General features: G+C 39.1%; 1 protein-coding gene across 1 annotated transcript; it reads left to right on the top strand.

The window, feature by feature from the left end:
- Nucleotides 1–2,980: 2,980 nt before the first annotated feature.
- Nucleotides 2,981–17,348, top strand: LOC309720157 (bifunctional 3'-phosphoadenosine 5'-phosphosulfate synthase 2-like). Its single transcript, XM_082556773.1, has 12 exons — nucleotides 2,981–3,443; nucleotides 5,268–5,382; nucleotides 5,459–5,694; nucleotides 5,837–5,975; nucleotides 6,147–6,265; nucleotides 7,756–7,869; nucleotides 9,308–9,419; nucleotides 11,606–11,811; nucleotides 11,930–12,065; nucleotides 14,327–14,595; nucleotides 14,679–14,908; nucleotides 16,537–17,348. The coding sequence occupies exons 1-12, from the start codon at nucleotides 3,420–3,422 to the stop codon at nucleotides 16,676–16,678; spliced, it is 1,842 nt and encodes a 613-aa protein (XP_082412899.1). The 5' UTR covers nucleotides 2,981–3,419; the 3' UTR covers nucleotides 16,679–17,348.
- The last annotated feature ends 2,262 nt before the right edge of the window (nucleotides 17,349–19,610 follow it).

The raw sequence follows: 19,610 nt of genomic DNA on the forward strand, positions 1-19,610 counted from the left end.
TCTTTCAGTCTATCATGATATATAAATGGATGATCTCCACTAACAGAGCTGTAAAAAAACAGCATCTGTTTTTCCTGCTCTGTTACTTGTACTATAGCACAGGCTTCTCATTTGGATTCATTCAGCAAACTCTCATTAAAGACAACTGGTATTCAACAAGTAGTCTGCTGTTAGCCAAACCTACTGTCGCTCTCATTTTTTGCCTCATTCTGCTGACATCTGATGCATCTGCTAATAACTATACTGTAGCACTCATCTAAGCAATGAAATAAGGAAAATACAAATGTACAGAAAATGCTTTTTGGTTTTGTGAATGGACAATGAAGTGGTGGCACATTTTTTTAATAACTGGGATTATTATTTAATATCAGCGATTAACTTCCTTGGTGCCACATCCAGCCTGCAGACCACAAAAACAAATAAAATAAACAGAAATAAAACTAGCTAATTTACAAGTGAAAACAGACTAATAAAGGGAAATTAAATTAACTGTGCCACTCAACATAATCAGAAGCTAACAGCAGTTTTAAAAATGGAACATGGTCTTGCTTGTTCTTTGGAGCACAGGTTAAAAGTGTAAATCAGTGAACACACCTTAAATATATAGTGACTATTATGTTTTTCTTTATTATCCATAGTATAACATTAAAAGCAATGATCAAAACTGTTACTTAAAATAGCAATAACTGGGGATCATTTCAGCATTGATTTTAAGCATTCAGTTTAAAGGAATGTTTCATCTTATAGGTGTACTATAAATTTACAACAAAATCTAAACGCCCAGTCAGAGAATGCAGGTATGGCAAACCATATTTAACATCGTGCTAGCAAAAATCATTAATCTTGTAAATACATTAGTTAAAATATTTTATTTGCTTTTGATCTTTCACTAACATTTCAGGTAAAAAAGATTGTTTAGATTGATTAAAGTTTCAAACAACATTCCTGCTTTTAAATTTTAAACGCGGTCTAAATTTAGATATGCTCTAATTTGCTCTAACGAAGGGGACGTGGAAGTTACTTTAGTTTGTTGCCAGATCAAAGTTACATTAATTTGACTTCCTAAACATTCTCATGATAAATTTAATTTATTCTGTACTTTGACCATACTGAAAAATAAAAAGGACTATTTTAAACTGAAACGCTAAACATAAACTGCTCTTGACCAAGTTACATGTTACGTCTTGATGCAGGTTCAATCATGCATCCCCAAAAGTTGATTCTGTTCATCTGGACGTGGTGAGTTGTCATTATGCAAATGTACTGTTTATAAGATTGGGTGAAACCTGCAGTCATCTGAGACTGAAGAAAGATACACAAAATGCAATATTGTGCTAGCAGAATGTCACTAATCTTGTAAATTTATTGGTTAATATAGTCTATTTGTAATCTAATAAAGCACCTTTGGAATGTAGTAGAACAAGAGATTTGCATCATGGATGTGCAACAACTCCATCAGGGCCAAAATCTCTCAGGAATATTTCCAGCACTTTGTTGAATCTGGAGTTCCACAGGATTCCATGCTGGGACCAGTTCTATTTACATTATATTTGTTTCCTTTACACAGTATCATTTAAAGGTATAGCATACATTTTCATTGTTATGCAGATGATATAAAGCTTTATCTATCCATGAAACCAGATGACACACAATTAGTTAAACTGCAGAAATGTCTTAATGACATATAGGCCTGAATGACATGGATATTTCAGTGTCTAAATGTAGATAAAACTGAGGTTATTTTACTCACCCTAAAAATCTTAGAAACTTCCTTACTTAGATACTTACTCTGGATGGGATTACGTTGACCTCCACTAACACTGAGATGAATATTGGAGTTGTTTATGATCAGGATATGTCCTTCAGTGTGCATGTTATACAAATAGGTATGCTTGCTCTTTTCCATTTGCAGTGTCTCTAAAATAAAAACATCCTTCCTCAGAGTGATGCTTTAAAACTACTTTCCACATTTGTTACTTCTAAAATGGACTACAGAAATTCACTATTATCAGGTTGTTCTAAAGCTCCCTAAAAGACTGCAGTTGATCCAAAATGCTGCAGCAAGAGTAGTGACAGAGACTAGAAAGAGAAAGCATATTTCTTCCATGCTGGTTTCCCTTCACCGACTCTTTTCTAAAGTTAGTTGTTGCGAACTTTAGAATCTATTTAAAATCCTTCTTCTCACATAAAAGATCTTGAATAGTCAAGTCCCACCTTATATTAAGGACCTCATATTACCATATCACTCCAACAGAGCACTTCACTCTAGGGTATTTAAAAGTAGAGTGAAGGCAGAGCCTCGAGCTTTCAGGCCCATCTTCTGTGGAATCAGCTCCTACTTTGGGTTTGGCAGATATACAGCCTCTGGTTAAGCCTGAAAGTTTCTTTTTTGATAAAGCTTATAGTAATGGCTAGATAAGTTGTCTTTTGTCCTGTCTCCCTGCCCTCACCCCAAAACGGTTGTGGCAGATTGCTGCCCTTCTCTGAACCTGGCATGCCAGAGTTTTTTTCCTGTTAAAATGTAGTTTTTCTTTCCCACTGTTGCAGAGTGCTCGCTCATAGTAGGACATCTGCTTTGTTGGGGTTATCTCTGTTTTCTCTGTATTCTTACAATATTAAAGTGACTGTTGTTGCGATTTGGCGCTAAATAAATAAAATTGAACTAACGCTTATATTTTGTAAGGTTTAGAAATGTCTGGCTAGTTGATTACACATCTTTTTCTGTTGCTAAACAAACTTATGAACTCACTTATCGATACTTCTAAACTTTGAAAGACTCCTTTGAAAGACCCCTTCTAAGGAGAGGCTCATTCTCCCATTGGTGCTTCCTTACTGTGCCCTACATTTAATCATTAAACGTGGGCTACATTTAACCCCTTGTTGCCCCATTTTTGGGACAAAATAGATTTCCATCCAGGAGAAACTTTCTACTTGCTTGTTTTATGACTGGATTTTTTAAAGAGGTTTTTTTCATATGGGGTGAGGTGTGGTGTGAGCCAGTGGCGTCTGGACGTGTGGGGGGAAATGGGAAGACACCAGCGACTTCCTCGACGCCTCAGTAAGAGTGATTTTTACTCCAACGCTTGCCAGTTTGTGGCATTGGGTCGATATATCCAGCTTTACCCGGTTTTACCTCGGTTTTGTTGCTAGTGCCGTTTTTCTTGAAGTTTGCCGGTATCCGCTTTTTTTTTCTAACGTTGAAGGAGGAGGGCCAGGAGGAGAGGCAGGGCCAGTGGAGTGCTACGTGTCTTGAAAGTCCCTTTTAAACACCCCCCTCCGTTGCCTCTTTCGATTACTACAGCCCAAAGTTTCTTGCTTTAAAAGTCGATCCAGCATCCGACGAACATCCAGGCCTGCGTGTGTGCAGCGGTCCGAGTCCGGCGTCCAGGAGTCCTTTGGCGGCATAACACTAGAGCGAAATGTCCGGAGTGAGGCTTCGCACAGTGAGTAGATGTGGAGATAACGGGTCGAATCAGACACCAGAAATTTAAGCTGTCATCAGATTAGCCCCACAAAAAGCGAAATGTACTGTGTCAGCCAGCAGCCCGACATGTGTGCGAACTTATTGTCACGTTAATAGACTACCTGCTTTAAGCCCTCCTTAAAAACGGCGATCTTACTACGAAGGTCTGCTGGTCGTGCAGAAAAAAACCCTTCTTTTTTTCATTAGGAGTGATTATTTATTTAAATGCAATTTTCTGAAAAGCAGGCTTTTTTTTTTTACTGTCCTGCCAGGTGTGGCTGTTTGTAGACTTGCCTCGACTCTGAATGGGACAGTTGTTGTAGTAACGTATCCATGTCAGTGTAGTTCATTCATAACATAGAGTGTCTTTTGAGAGAGGGGAGAAAGAGGCCCCTGTTAAAGTGCCAGAGTGATGCTGCACGGGAATGCCGCAGACGTATGTGGAGCCACATATGAGAGATACACCACTGAAGGGGTGCATCATTACTGACACTGTAACACTGATGCAACCACGAAGATTAATCATCAGCTTTCTTGATAAAAAGTCACTTTTCAAAGGAAGTTGTGAAATAGTCGCTCCTTTTGACATTTAGTAGCTAATTCAATTGGCTAAGCTTTCAGAATTGCCATGCTGAGCAACTCAGGAGCAATTAAGTAAGTAAGAAATACTCATGTGTCATTTTCTTTGAGGAATTCGCTGACATAGTTATCAGCATTTATCCCCTGTGATTTCCTGAGAAAGAGGATGGGAGTTGAACTGGAGCGAGGGGAGAAGAGTTACACAAGGGGCATTCTTTAAAAGGAATGCAACAACAAGAGAAAATGAAAAGGGGATTGAAATGAAAAGAGGGTAAAAACTATCAAGATAGGATGGTATTATTACAAGAGGTATTACAACTTTTAATAGTGAATGATGGGACTTTGTTTTTCCAGCCAGTGCCATCATTGTATTCATGATGAGGTGGTGTTTTGGCAGCGCAAGGCTGCAGTGGAAGGTGGCTCCTATGTTTAAGAGAATAGCCCTGTTTGTCTAGGCCTCTCCCACAGCGTGTGGGTCTGTATATTTTTCACATGCGGTATGCCTTCCATGTCCTTTGATTGAAACACACCTTGATTTGTGCTGTGTCAGAGTGCAGGATTTTTTTTTTTTTTTTTACAACCGAGGCTGTGTTAGCACCAGGAAAAAAGGGCTCTTTTCACAGAAGTTCATCCAATGGCAGCTGGAATCCTGTTCGGTCCTTCGAGCTGTTAAACTACTTTCATATTGGGTAGGCATTATAGGCGTAAGGGTGTAGGGAAGAAGGGCGACTGGGTGCAGAGGGTGAACGTGTGGGCACGAGCACTGCCACATCATCGCTTGGCTACAGGCAGCACACTGGACACATTGTCAATTATTCCTCCCTCTCCCTCCCTCCCTGCATCCCTCATGAGCTTCCCTACCCTCCCATTTATAAGTCTTTACAGCTCCATTCATTCACATCCACATAGTTACTTTATCCTTGTAGAACCAGATTCGTCTAGTCTGAAAAATTATATATGACGTGTTACTTTACATGACTTGGAAGTAAATTTAAAAGGATCCAGTGAAAAGCAAATGCTATTTGTTCTATGACATCGTGAACAGCAGGTGAGACTTGTCTGTGATGTCTATCCAGGTAAATATGTCATTTGGTGTGTGAAGTGAATACGCTCAAACTGAATACCCTTTTGTCTGCTTCTGAGCCTATACATTAGGTCTATATCTTGTAATATATTAGCCTATATATTTATAATATATTTGGAGCCCCTGCTGCTTCTCTTTTAGAATCTCAACAAGGCGACCAATGTGGTGTACCAGGCCCACCACGTCAGCCGGAGCAAGAGAGGGCAGGTCGTGGGCACCAAGGGGGGCTTTAGGGGCTGCACCATCTGGCTCACTGGTAAATCTTTATAGTTTTTCCACCATATTTAGACTGGGATCAATTTGCTTATTTACCACCATGCTTTTACCTCTAGGTTTGTCTGGTGCTGGAAAGACTACTATCAGTTTTGCCCTGGAGGATTATCTCGTCTCCCATGGTATCCCCTGCTACTCACTGGATGGAGACAACATTCGCCACGGCCTGAACAAGAATCTCGGCTTTTCTGCTGAAGACCGCGAGGAGAACATCCGGCGTGTTGCAGAGGTGGCCAAACTGTTTGCCGATGCCGGCCTCGTTTGTGTCACCAGTTTCATCTCTCCTTTCGCCAAGGTGAGGAAAGCTTAAGAGTTACATGCTGCATGTGTTTATTTAAGACTGAAATCATTGCCTAACAAAGGTTGACGCTAGATTTTAAGTCGACCTCGAATCAAAAATGCATTGAAATCATGTATCCGTGCCGTTTCTCCCACAGGATCGCGACGAGGCAAGGAGCGTCCACGCAAGTTCCGGGCTGCCATTTTTTGAAGTGTTTGTCCACGCGCCTCTTGAAGTGTGTGAGAGCAGGGATGTGAAAGGACTTTACAAAAAGGCTCGCGCTGGAGAGATCAAAGGTCAGTGTGATGGTACTCACAGCAAGAAACATCTATGAGATATGAAAGTCATCCCAGACCCTATGAATATCTACAGGCTAGTTTACCACATGTTGTAATTCTGTCTCAGTCAAGTGATTAGGTAGTATTAATGCTGATAGGGTCTGACTGATATCTCTGGTTTATTGCCAGGTTTTACTGGGATTGATTCAGAGTACGAACGTCCAGAGCGTCCAGAGCTTGTTCTGAAAACCGGAGAACTCTCTGTAAATGAATGTCTCCATCAAGTGTTGGATCTGCTTAAGGAACAGGTAGGGTTCCAGAAGACTTGCTCCAGACCTTTTAAAGCAGAATAAACCACACAGCACAGTGTACACAGACTCTACCCACAGTGTTAATTTACACTTGGCAATTTCTCAGCAGGATGATGAAGAGGACACTATGTAAATTATGTAAAAGTTTGAATACTTGATCAGTTATTTTTTAATTTAAACATGAAGCTGTTGTACTAAAATAAGTTCAATATACTAAGGGAGGCCTATTAAGGGAGGCCACACCCCCTTAAAACAAACTATAAGTCGTGATAATTAACATCAATCTTTCAGTGTTCTCTGCCCATCAATGAAATCTTTCACATGAGAAGGAAGTGGTTGGTAACAACTAGCCAGAGGCAATGAACTACCTGGTACTTCAGTGGTTTTATATTACAGCAGCAAACAATAGTGATTCAGCAAGTACAGTATTAAAAACGAAAAAATTAAGTACAGGATATGGACTCCCTTTTTTTTTAAACCCCCCCCCATTCCAAAAAAAACCCCTGGCCTTTTTGCTGCAAATAACATAGAGAAACACAAAGGACATCATTTTAATTTTCATGATTGTGAAAATGAGACGCACGCTAATCTCGGAGTAATGCACAAAAGAGTTTAGTTTACTCAAAGGCATGTGAATGAGCAATATGTTTGCACTTCATGTATGTACAAATGTAGATCTATATTACAAAGGCAAAACTGGAAAAACAGGTAAAGAGTGTAGCTCTATGTAGAAAAGACACTAACCGACCTTTACACACACACACACACACACACACACACACACACACACACACACACACACACACACACACACACACACACACACACAGTCAAGATTCTGTTGGGTATTTAAAAGGCCATTGGTTCTGTTGCCAAGCGTCTTATCTTTACTAAAGGAAAGGTTGCTGATAGAGTAAATGTGTAAACGTGTGTTTTTACAGCCCCGGTCGTTGAGGTAACAGGTGACTGATTTTTTTGTTTTTAAATATCCCCGCTGTGTCAACATGAATACGCAGAAGCAGTGTGCACACATTAATCCTGCTGTGTAGAATTACATCAAACAAAATCAGGCAAGGCATTCACAGATGTTTGATTTTATTGAAAGGAGCTTCCGTAAACTCAAACGGTGCAGAAAATAAATTATTTAGCCAATACTATACTTATGAATTTGCTATTTATTTAGTATGCCGTGTCTGATTCAGAATGTAAACCTGTAATTAGACGCACTGTGTGCACCACTCAGCTAGTGCCCAAAGGCGAACTTCTTTGGCAAATGCAAATCATGCAAAAAAGCACCATTTTGCACCAAAAGGAACAAAAAATATGCGGCATACACCCAGCAGTATAGTTTAATCTAAAAAGAAATGTTATTTTACAGCCTTCCGATGCACTAACCGTGCTGTTTAAACTCTTAAAAAAAAAGTCATTGAGTCCCTACATGAGCAGCGTTATTAAACTGTGAACATTCACTTTCTTCTCGTATGTAGAAAATTGTACCAAATGAGATCCTGGAGGAGGTGACTGAACTGTTTATCCCAGAGGACAGGGTGAACCATGTTCTGGCTGAAGCAAACACGCTGCCCACCATCAGCATTACAAAAGTAAGTACACATTCTACACAGCAAAATCTCCAGTGTTAAATTAACACTGGAGAGTGTCTATATGGGTCCACACCTCTGAGTGTTAAATACAACACTGTTGAGTGTTAAATTAACACTTTTGACAGTGTTATATGTTTAAAAGTAACCTAGTCAGTTTTGAAGATTAACAATGGCTAACACTGAGCAGTGCTGATTTTCTAACACTGGAAAATAACTCAAAATGTTAGAAATATTCCAGTGTTAGAAAATCAGCACTGCTCAGTGTTAGCCATTGTTAATCTTCAAAACTGACTAGGTTACTTTTAAACATATAACACTGTCAAAAGTGTTAATTTAACACTCAACAGTGTTGTATTTAACACTCAGAGGTGTGGACCCATATAGACACTCTCCAGTGTTAATTTAACACTGGACATTTTGCTGTGTACTGTCACATAGCAAATGAGAACTCAGAGTCAGTACAAAACATTCCAGACAGTTAGTTATGGGTACGTTCCTTGCAGTGTGGACACTGTGTGTCAGGGTTCCTGGGTCGGTGACCCAGTATTTTCAGTTCACGTTCACTGTTTATCTTCTGCCTGTTCCACTTCCTGTTTTATTGTGTTAGCCTTGGTCCATGTGCATTATGTTCCGTCCTCTTCCCGTTTATCATTAGTTCATTATGTTCAGCTGTGTACTCACCAGGTTCTAATCTCTCATCACTCAGCCTGTGTATTTATGTCCCTCAGTTCAACCAGTCCAATGTCGTGTCATTGATGTTATTGTGATGTTGTCTCTCCGTCTGTATGTTCCGTTAGTCAGTCAGTGCTTCAGTCAGTCGTCCAGCCAGCCATTTTCTCCCTTTGTTCTGTTCATCCACTCCTTATAATAAATCATCACCTACCTGCGAGTCCTGCGTTTGGGTTCCTTCTTCCTCGCCTCCACCCAACCGCTGACACTGTGTACTAAGAAAATATTTCCTTTTCCCTGGTTAATCAATAGGGAAATGCTCACGTAACTGTCAGTCAGTGTTCTGCAGATGCTAACAGATATGCAGCTTCTTGGCAAACATTGTTTCAAACGTTGTGAAAATAAAGGTAAATAAATCAGTAATGCTCATTTTAAAAAGGGAAAGTATTTTAAAGTGAATTTATTCTCTGTGTAGCCAAGTTGTTATTTTACTCTTTGTGTCTATAGTTGAAATGGTTTTTGTAAATCTGCAGCTCATATTGTCTGTCTCTATTTTATCGTATTCCACTGGGGTCAATCCTTCCACTGTTAAATTATTCACTTATTTAGAGCAGGCCTACAGATTAACTTGTGAATACCACTGAAATGTGTTTAATTTGCAATACAGCAAATGAAATATATGGCTTTCCTGAACTGGAATCGCAGTTTACAAGTATTTTGTGTTATTTTCTTTTCATCCTGCTGACGATGCTGTTTTATTCATCTACAGCTGGATCTGCAGTGGGTGCAGGTTTTGGCCGAGGGCTGGGCCAGTCCACTAAAGGGATTCATGAGAGAGAGAGAGTTCCTCCAGACTATGCACTTTGGCAATCTCCTAGATGGTAAGAAAAGTCCTTAAACTTTCAACATCTACAACATCTAGACACCCCCTCCCTGCTCCTAAAAGTGACATTAGGCAGCTGAATTGTGATTAATTCAGTTAGTGTGGGGATGTCAGACTAATTTTACATACACTTTGATCTTATGTGGGCCAGACCAGTGAATCTCCCCTTTCTGCCAGTGCAAAGAAATGTAACTACACATTTAATCAATGAGATATTCTAACATAAGAAAAAGAAGTGCAATGTCAGCAGTAAAAAGTAAATGAAAGAAATCTCTTAGCATGATTCTTTTGGCTTAAATGGTAAGAAGTAAACGTGCAAACTTACAGAAATCTGTTATTGAATTATGAATTGCGTTCGGGGAGGTCTTTATTGATAGGAAAAGCTGTAAAACTTGTGTAAATACAGTTGAAAGTCCAAAATTTATGTCCAGCCATACATTGGGCCAGATCGGAGTCCACACCATCTCCAAGTTCAAGCAAACGGTTCACAGCGACATCTAGCAACATTTACACATCACTTTCAGCCTCATACAAGCCTAACAGTGGATGCAAAGCACAAGCTGCAATCTACTGCAATCAATGAATGTGAACAGAATTATTGGGCCATGCCTCTTAATCTTGAAATTCAGGTATTTTCACTGTCATTGCCAAGAGGTGTATAAAATCAAATGTCTAATAAACATTTGTGAAAGAATGGGTTGTTCCAGAGAGCTGACTGCATTCAAACGTCACGCTGTAATAAGATCCGATTGTTGCGGCAAGTCGCTTCATGAAATTTGTTCCCTCCTAGATATTCCATTCCAAAGTGAAAGCGCTTAGGGACAACAGCAGCTCAAGACAGTTAAAGTTACGGAGCAGGGTTGGCTGATGTGAATGGCGTGTAAAAGTTACAGAAGCTCTGCTGACTCAATCGTCACATATACATAACATAGCATTTGATCTCAGCTGTTTCACTTCTAACTCACAGTAATATTAAAATATTTGATCTCTCTCTCTCTCACTCTGTGAGTATATGTGCAAGGGGTGTAAGGGAGCTCGCACACACAACAACAGGAGAGAAAAGTGAGTCAAAAGTGTGGCCACACTTAACTAGAGTTGATGTTGATAATCTTTGTTGTTACAAGTCGCCTACACTTGTGGCAACAAACTTTACACATAATGTAAGTCCGAAATTAAGCAATATCTCTATTCCTCTCTTCTCTTTCTGTGTGTAAATAACACAGACAAATTATTGTCTGGTTCAATTTAAAATGAGGCAAGAATGAAGGGAAAGCATGAATGAACCTCTAATTTTTAAAATGAGCACATGCTATTCCACTTGACATACAAAATTGCTCTAAAGCAGATAATGTGCATGTCCTTAAAGCACAGAAGTAACTGTAAAATATATTATTATTTAATGACAGACCAATTAATTCTTTGATTATTTCTTCATTGCCCAATAATAGTAATTATATTTAATTAGACATTACAGCTCCTTTCTGAGATCACACTCCTTCTCTTTGAAGTGTTTGTCATTAGTGTGCTGTGTTATGGAACGGCTGTGTGCAGGCAGGACAAGGACCCAAAGTGCAGACTCCAGAGACAGACGTGAACTCAAAAGGGCAACAAAACTAGGACTAGAAAATACACTTACACAGACAGAACACACAGCTCAATAAGGGTAGATCGCGACACGGACACAGAGAAACACAGAGGGAGCAATCAGGGAATGGGCAACAGGAGAGAAACACAGCTGTGGCAAATCGAGCCTAACGAAACTGGGGAAGCAAAACCAGATACATTAACATAAGACAAGGACCTTCAAAATAAAACAGGAAACATAACACAGACTGAACTTACAGACACAGACTCACAGGCAGGCACTACAACAGGGGGAACAGAGACGTGGGACCAGGGCAGACACCGACTGGACACGGGGATATAGCAGACAGGGGAGACAGCAACTAAGGATTACACAGAGACATAAACCATAAGAAAGAACTCTAACAAAGAAACCAAAGACTAGAAAAGATAAATAATATAATAAACTCAAACCTCTGGGTCAACGACCCAGGCATCCTAACATGCTGCACCTGTTTTCATATATGTTTTCATATTTTCATGTATTTCAAAAGGAAAACACTCGTAGAATTATAATTGCTTGGCTTTGTATGTTTAAGATCACTTCATCTTCTCTCTCAGGTGGGGCCATCAACATGTCTATTCCCATTGTCCTGCCTGTTAGCTCTGAGACCAAAGAGAAGCTGGAGGGCTGTGCAGCGGTAGCTCTGGAGTACCAAGGTTCACGTGTGGCTGTTCTCAGGAACCCCGAGTTCTACGCGCACCGCAAGGAGGAACGCAGTGCCCGCCAGTGGGGCACTACTTGTCCACAACACCCGTACATTAAGGTTATAATGCAGCTATTAACCTGTGCGCAGTTAAAAATTTGGAGACTGGAAGGTGTTCTCATGCCAGCATCACACATTTTAATGATGAAAAACTGTTCTCTGCTTTTATCCTTGGCAGATGGTTATGGAAGGAGGTGACTGGCTGGTAGGTGGGGATCTGGAGGTGCTGGAGCGAATCAGATGGAACGATGGACTTGACCAGTACCGCTTTACTCCAAAGGAGCTCAGGCAGAAGTTCAAAGATATGAAAGCAGGTGAGAAAATCTAAAGTACAACACTACAGTGACGATCAGGAGATACAGAAGTGGCCTTTTTGTTTGGTTTGTTGTCAGTAACTTCCAGTATGACATATATATTTCTCTATAATAAAGCAGTTATGGTAACCGGTGAAAACATGAAAAAAATTAAAGCAGTGTATTTAGCAATACACCCTTTGTCTTTCAGAAAACTTGACTAAGGACCAGATGGAAAAAATTAAATGGTAACTTTAAAGCTGCATGGTGATTTTTGTGACACGTCCTGTGATCAATGGGCACATATAGTATAGTTAGGTCTGTAAGTATTTGGACAATGGCAGTTTTTGTAAATTTGCCTCTGTACACCACCTCAGTGGATTTTACTTCACACAATCAGAATTTGATTGAACTGCAGACTTTAGTTCAAGGTAACAAAAGTATTCAATTATTAACTGTTTAGCAATTACAGGCATATTTGTATATGCACTCCCACATTTTCCAAGGCTAATCAGGAGTTTCATGGGCAGGCCTGTACTCTCATTATTCCCTGGCACATTAAACAAGTAAAACATCTGGAGGTATTCCAAGTGTTCAGTGGAATTTTCAGTATGGGGTCCAAAGAGATGTTGGTGCAAGTGAAAAAGCCCATTATTAGACTGAAACCCAAAATAAACCTATCTGAGAGATAGCAAACACTTTAGGATCAACAATCTGCTCAGAAACACCAAAAGGTCTGAGCGACTGCAGAGCAACTGCAGAGAAGATAACTGTAGTTGATGACTCCAGAATACAAAATTATATCCAATAAAAGTTGTTTTCCTTAATTTTTACAACACTGGTTACACTTTGGAACTGGAAGGACAGATTAGATTTTCCTAAAAGCAACATGTCAAAGAGCCTACATGGTTGTGGAAAACTAAAAACAAGATTAATTTGTACCCAAATGACAGAAGTGATCTGAAACATACTATATTACCTGTTAAACAAGACAGAAGGATATTCACATGTCATTATGGCATGACCATGTATGGTTACAGGTTGCACCAGTTTTTACTGATGGTTTAACTGCCCAATTACTTTTGTGCCTCTGAAAATTTGGGCAAGGTTGCAAAAATAGTAGTTATTCCTTAACAGTTAATGCAAAACTTTTGTTAAACCCCTTGAATCAAAATGCTGAAAGTCTGCACGCCAATCACATCTTGATTATTAGATCTGAAATCCGTGTGGTGGCAAAACTAAGAAGTGTCTTTGTCCAAAAGCTAATGGAGCTAACTGTATTCCTGAATGCAATGAACAATTAAATGACATCATCTGTTTTTACTTTCACCCGCTAACTTTGATGTGACTGCTTTGTGCAGATATTGTTTTACCTATTCATCTTATCCACAATGCACTGTTTATTTTGGCACTTTGTGTTTTTACTATGCTGAGGTTTGTTACCGGTGTGAGAGCATGGTGTTATCTGCACTAGGTGGACAATAACCTGTACTTTCTTATTGTTAACAAGCCCAAAGCAAAAAGAAACCAACAGTCTGTCTCAGTAGTTCCCATAGCATGCCAAGCCCAAACCTGTTTGTTCCCACCTAAGAACATTATAAAACACGTGATTTCTTAAAATAGCTTTGGACTGTTGTCATAGAAAACATCAACATCAAACAGAGGGAAATTATGCATTTTGGGGGCTGTGTTTAGTATGCTAAAGAGTAATTAATGTACATGGGACTGACTTAAAATAAACACAATGCTATTTCTTTTATGCTTGTAATGTCACCCAGTGCAAAAGTTTAAAAAAATGCTGAATATGTGGTCAAAGTGGGAAGGATTAAGTCTTCTTCAATAGCAAAGCCCTATAGGACTAGTTATGAAACATCAGATTAACATAACTAACAAGTAATGCAGATCTTGTAAGTGTGTGAAAGTATAGCTAAATTTTATGTTAAACCCACTGTTAAACTACGTTTTTTATATATTTGTATAGATAGATATAGAAGGAGGAGAAAATGTGAGTGGATAGTATTGTTGGTTTTTAGGTATAATGGGATTTGTTGACAGTAAGAAAAATATAAAATTCTATGCATCTGTCTGTCGTCACACACCACCAACATTTTTGTTGCTTTTGTTCTGATAAAAGTGAATTTAAACACTATGATCAGGGTGTATTTGAGTTCTGTTAAAGGCATGGTTCGCATGTTGGCTGTGACAAATATTTTGGAAGGCATGATCATGAAGCACGTGTGTCTATTGTATGTTAATTTTATTATATGCTCCTCTGTCTTTAGATGCGGTGTTTGCATTCCAGCTGCGTAACCCGATCCACAATGGTCACGCCCTGCTCATGCAGGACACCAAGCGGCGATTGCTGGAGCGAGGATACAAAAATCCAGTCCTCTTACTTCACCCGCTCGGTGGTTGGACCAAAGACGACGATGTGCCTCTGCAGTGGAGGATGAGGCAACATGATGCTGTCCTGGAGGAGGGCGTGTTGGACCCAGCTAGCACCATTGTTGCCATCTTCCCTTCCCCTATGATGTATGCTGGACCTACAGAGGTGAGCAGCAGTGGTGGCTTATGGCTCACTCAAAGGTTTTAAAAAATACGGGTGCATGTGATATCAGCTTCAATGTCTTTCAGGTTCAGTGGCACTGCAGAGCCAGAATGATCGCCGGAGCAAACTTTTACATTGTCGGCCGGGATCCTGCAGGTATGCCTCACCCAGAGACTAAAAAGGACTTGTATGAGCCCACCCATGGTGGAAAAGTGCTGTCCATGGCCCCAGGTCTCACCTCTGTAGAGATCATTCCCTTCAGGGTAGCTGCCTACAACAAAACTAAGAAGGCTATGGACTTCTATGACAAAGACCGGTGAGTGATGAAAGATCTGCAGGTTTTTCTTGTAAGTTGCAGTCAATATTGAACCTCAAGGGGTCGCATACTTCTAGAAATGCAAAATTAACTGCTAAAGCCCCATTCACACCAGCCTAAAGACCGGTCAGTGACTCCCCTACTAACCACCTGAAGTAATCTGAAGTTAGCAAACACTACTAAAACAAAATACAAAACCTGATGCTTGATTGTATATAAGCATCTCAAAAATTTGCTGAAAAATATCATTCTACCCCTCCTTCATATCTAATGGATGATTGCAATATTCAGCTTCCTTTCACAAGCTAATGGCCCGTATATGAAATGACAGACAATTATAAATATACGCATACATTCACCTAGAGCTATAACAAGGCTATTATAGTTAACTAAAACTAAAGTAAAAACTAAAACTAGATGGTTAAAAACCATTTTAATTAACTAAAATAGAAACTAGACTTGGAAAAAAAAATACAAGGGACATCTTGTAGACAACCACTTTCTAATAGTTGTGTTTTCATTGTAATACCTGTTCTAATTTTTTCTAAATCTCACCTCTGACACATGTCGTCCATACAGCAATAATTAATAACAACTAAGACTGAAACCAATAAACTTAAACTAAAACTAAACATTATTAAGTAAATATTAAATACTTAATATTAAAAACTCACTCTGGAACTTAAACTAAACTGAATTAAAAGCAAAAAGTCAAAATAAAATTAAAATAAAAACTAATTATATGATAACTCTATTTATAGAATCACTCACACACAATCACTGACCTTAAGCGCATTCAGGTTTAATAAACAATTCTATTTAGAATATAATATTTATATATATACTCAGAGACATATACACACACACACATATATATATATATATATATATCATTTACCATGTGGTATTTGATAAAGTCCTTTGTCATCCATGTGCTTGTTGAGACTGTCTCTTTCTATTCCAGAGTTTGGCTCCACACATGGAAACATAAAATAAAACTGTAAAAAAGTGCGGCACAAACATGAAACACTTTCTTCATTCAGTGAACTGGTTCTTATATAGCACTTCTCTACTCTACCTGAGCAGTGAGAGCGCTCGTTATTCATACAAGAATGTTTTTCCATGCTTAAGTGTTTTCTATGTAACATTCACACTCCAATCAATGCATCTGAGAGCAACGTGAGGGTCAGTATCTCACCTAAGGATACTTGGCATGTAGACTGTAGTCAGGGATCGGACTGATTCCGATTAGTGATGACCTGCTCTAACTCCTGAGCTACAGTTTTTGGTGCAGCTCTCCGCTCACCAGCTGTTGAAGGAATGCACATTTTTAAGGACAAAGGGTAGTAGCTCATTAGTACTTATTTGGGTGTTCTTTACTGAACAGTAAAACATTGCATTGCCTTCGACACACTTTTAGGGCAAAAACTTCATTGCCAAACTAAAAATTTCACAAAAATTAGACTGTAAATTATTAGGCTTTTGCGTTTATATGTGTTTGTGTCGTAGTTGGTATTTGAGTCGAGATCTAATCACGGCGCTATTATAGAATTTACAAATTTTGATTTCTAATAACCTGTCCTTGCCACTGTATACTCCCTTTCCCCCATTCTTCTACAATTTCTCAGACACGACGAGTTTCAGTTCATTTCTGGCACCATGATGAGGAGCTTGGCTCGGAGCGGAGAGTACCCTCCAGATGGTTTTATGGCCCCCAAAGCCTGGAGGGTGTTGGTCGAGTACTACACCTCTCTTCAGAAGAAAAACTAATCAACGAGCTCATGAGCAACTATCCAGTTTATTCTTTAGGATTATTTAAGGTGGGATGGATTTTTATTGGTGCAAACTGCAGCGGTGGGAGTTTTATCTTCATCAAATCAAAATATGAATCTCATTCCTGTAAAACAATGGGGAGATTTTGTGATTATATGCATATTACCTTAAGCTATGTGTTTTAATAAATTAAATCTAACTTGAATTTTTTGTATGACTGTACACATAGGAGCACATTCCAAGACAAGGAAATCTTTATATATATGCATACATGAGACACTGAAGGGCGCACGACAAAAAACATGCATATTGAAGTTTTTATTACCTTTTTAACATGACAACTGTATCACTGTATTTGTATCACCTGAATGAAAGCCGTAGTCTTATCATTGCACACAGTGCCTACATGTTATAGATGTCATTGTGTTAATCCCTCATGTTAATCTTTTTATATTATTATGAAGTACTACAGGAATTTATATATATAAAATGTGTCTTTGTGGTCAATTTCAGTCCTATAAAACTGATTTTTTTTGTTGTTGTTGTTTTTTGTCTTTAAGATTTCTGTGACTTCATAAATTGTGCATATGCATTCATATTATAGGATCTTTGCTCGTAGGAAAATAAATGTAAAATGAAATAATAAAAACACTTATTTGTTATATGACTATTTAGCGACTACATTGCACAGAGATGATATGTACTTTGAACAAGATGATTTAAATGTTTTCTGCAGTACCTCTGGCCCGACTGTGACTGTGTGGCCCTGGTTGTGCAACAATACTTACCTCTTCTGTCTGTACAGAGTGCATGTTTATCAGTGCTGTATAAGGTTAAAGGTCTGCCGGATAACTCCATTTAACGGATTGGGGGTGGGGTGAGGGGGTATAAAAAAGTCCGGTACCAGGTGCGGCCGGAGCTGCGAAGCCAAAAGTGCAATGCCGCCATCTGCTGGCAGAAATGTGGAGAGGCGAGAAAAAAACGTAAATGTGTGTAAAAGGGCACAATCGAGTTTTGGTTTCCGACTTAACAGCTAAACTCAGTGACAGCATATTGTATTTACTTACTGAGATGGACACAAAGACAGTCAATTATCCCTGCATGTTATCCTAAAACTTCCAGCTGTTCTTTTTATAGGAATAAACCGGACTAACAACAGTCACACTGTCACTTTGTGCATTAAGAGAGCTCAGGTTTTGGCTCTGGATTGACTCTGCTAACTAGATCTTCTATAACAGATTAAGGAGAACATGAGACGCTTTCAAATTACACTTAAGAGATGGTTGAGCGAAGTTGGAGGACTGATTCATTTCGCTTCTCATTAAGCTGTGAGGGCTTACAGCGCTACAAGATAAGTGCTCTTCAGTGGGGAGAACTAGTCTTCGCTGTAAGAAGGAGATTCCTAATTAGCCTTACATGGGATCAGATCATTTAATCTGCGATGTTCCAGGTAAACCCATTTAAATCTGCTGAACTGTACCCTCACTACTTTATAAAATCTCCCAACTACTCTAGCATGTCATGTCACTGAGAAATGACCACATGTAAATCTCCGGTGTCCTACAGACCTGCATATTCCTAAATACAGGCTGCAGTAACACTCCAAATCGGATGCACTACTCTAAGAGCAGAAGTCACATTCCCACTCAGATGTTCCGCATTGCAAGGCTGCTAATTTAAAATGACTATCAGCTGCACAGCTGTCAGGTTACATGGACTAAGCCCAGCCTCCTTGTTTCCAGATGCTGACTGATGTTGACATACAGTCTTACATTAAGTGATCATTTTATGGGTGTTGCATTCTGTGACCAAAGAATCCATTTAACTGTCTCTAGCTTTCATGAAATTTAAAACACAGTGAGGTAAGGTGCCTTCTGTTGGTATGAATGAAATACATCGCATATTGAGCTGCTGTTTTTGTTGTTCATTAGTCGTCTGACTGTATTTTCACACACACACACACACACACACACACACACACACACACACACACACACACACACACACACACACACAAGCGCGGAATGTCCCAGATGACAACTTGATTTTGTTTGTTTGTTCAAAGCCATTATTGAGAACAGGGACGTGCAGAGAGGTTTAAAGGGGTGGGTGCTCAAAGTTAAAAAGGGGCACATTGAACCATGCTGAATAACAACAATACACATTCATCAAGAATCTAATATGGGAAGGGCAGGGCTGTGTTGATCTGAGACTGTAGACATTAAAAAGTCCACAGGAGAGATGGTAGCTGATTAAACAAGTGTCATGAGATAATAACAAAATGCAAAGATTGGTGACAGCGCTTGGAACCATAAGGCAACGAAAAACTGTGACATAAACTCGGCTCTGCCTGTGAATCACTCTTTGCTTCTCTTCTTCCTTCCTTCCCATCATTTCATATATCACTCTCCACTTGCTGTCTATCTGAGAACAAGGCACAACTTGCTATTGCAATAAACTATAATCTAATTATCCACACCTAACAACTCCAGCACTTAATCTAAAATAAAATGATGACAGAAAAATGTTATAGCACTGCCTTTAGTAGCCTCACACAGCTCCTACTGTTTCCTCCTCATGTCCTTACCAGCCATGTCTGCACAATGTTATATCATGAGTAATATTTTTTTAAATCCAGCTAAATAAAACACACACATGCACACACAGTGACATTTTAGACCTTCTTCAGAATACTGTATATACTATGGGCATCCTTACATTATTATTTATTACTAGAGCTACAATAATAAAGCAATGAGGAGGGGGGAGTAATAAATATGAAATAATGTATTTATGATGATTCCATTTGTTTCACTATCCACTCTGTGCAGGGCAAAGCTTATTACATTTTTAAACTGTAGAGATACAATCATTTTACTGCTGTAAAATCCAACTTTTGTCTTATTTAAAATATAAATCTAATATAATC

Source organism: Aulonocara stuartgranti (assembly GCF_965226115.1).
Source record: "Aulonocara stuartgranti genome assembly, chromosome: 13".
Lineage (NCBI taxonomy): Eukaryota > Metazoa > Chordata > Actinopteri > Cichliformes > Cichlidae > Aulonocara > Aulonocara stuartgranti.

Excerpts from the sequence above, each read along its gene's own strand:
- LOC309720157 (XM_082556773.1), top strand. The coding sequence starts at position 3,420 with ATGTCCGGAGTGAGGCTTCGCACA. Across the intron at positions 5,976-6,146 it reads TCGCGCTGGAGAGATCAAAG|GTTTTACTGGGATTGATTCA; the intron begins GTCAGTGTGATG and ends GTTTATTGCCAG. Across the intron at positions 14,596-14,678 it reads TGTATGCTGGACCTACAGAG|GTTCAGTGGCACTGCAGAGC; the intron begins GTGAGCAGCAGT and ends AATGTCTTTCAG.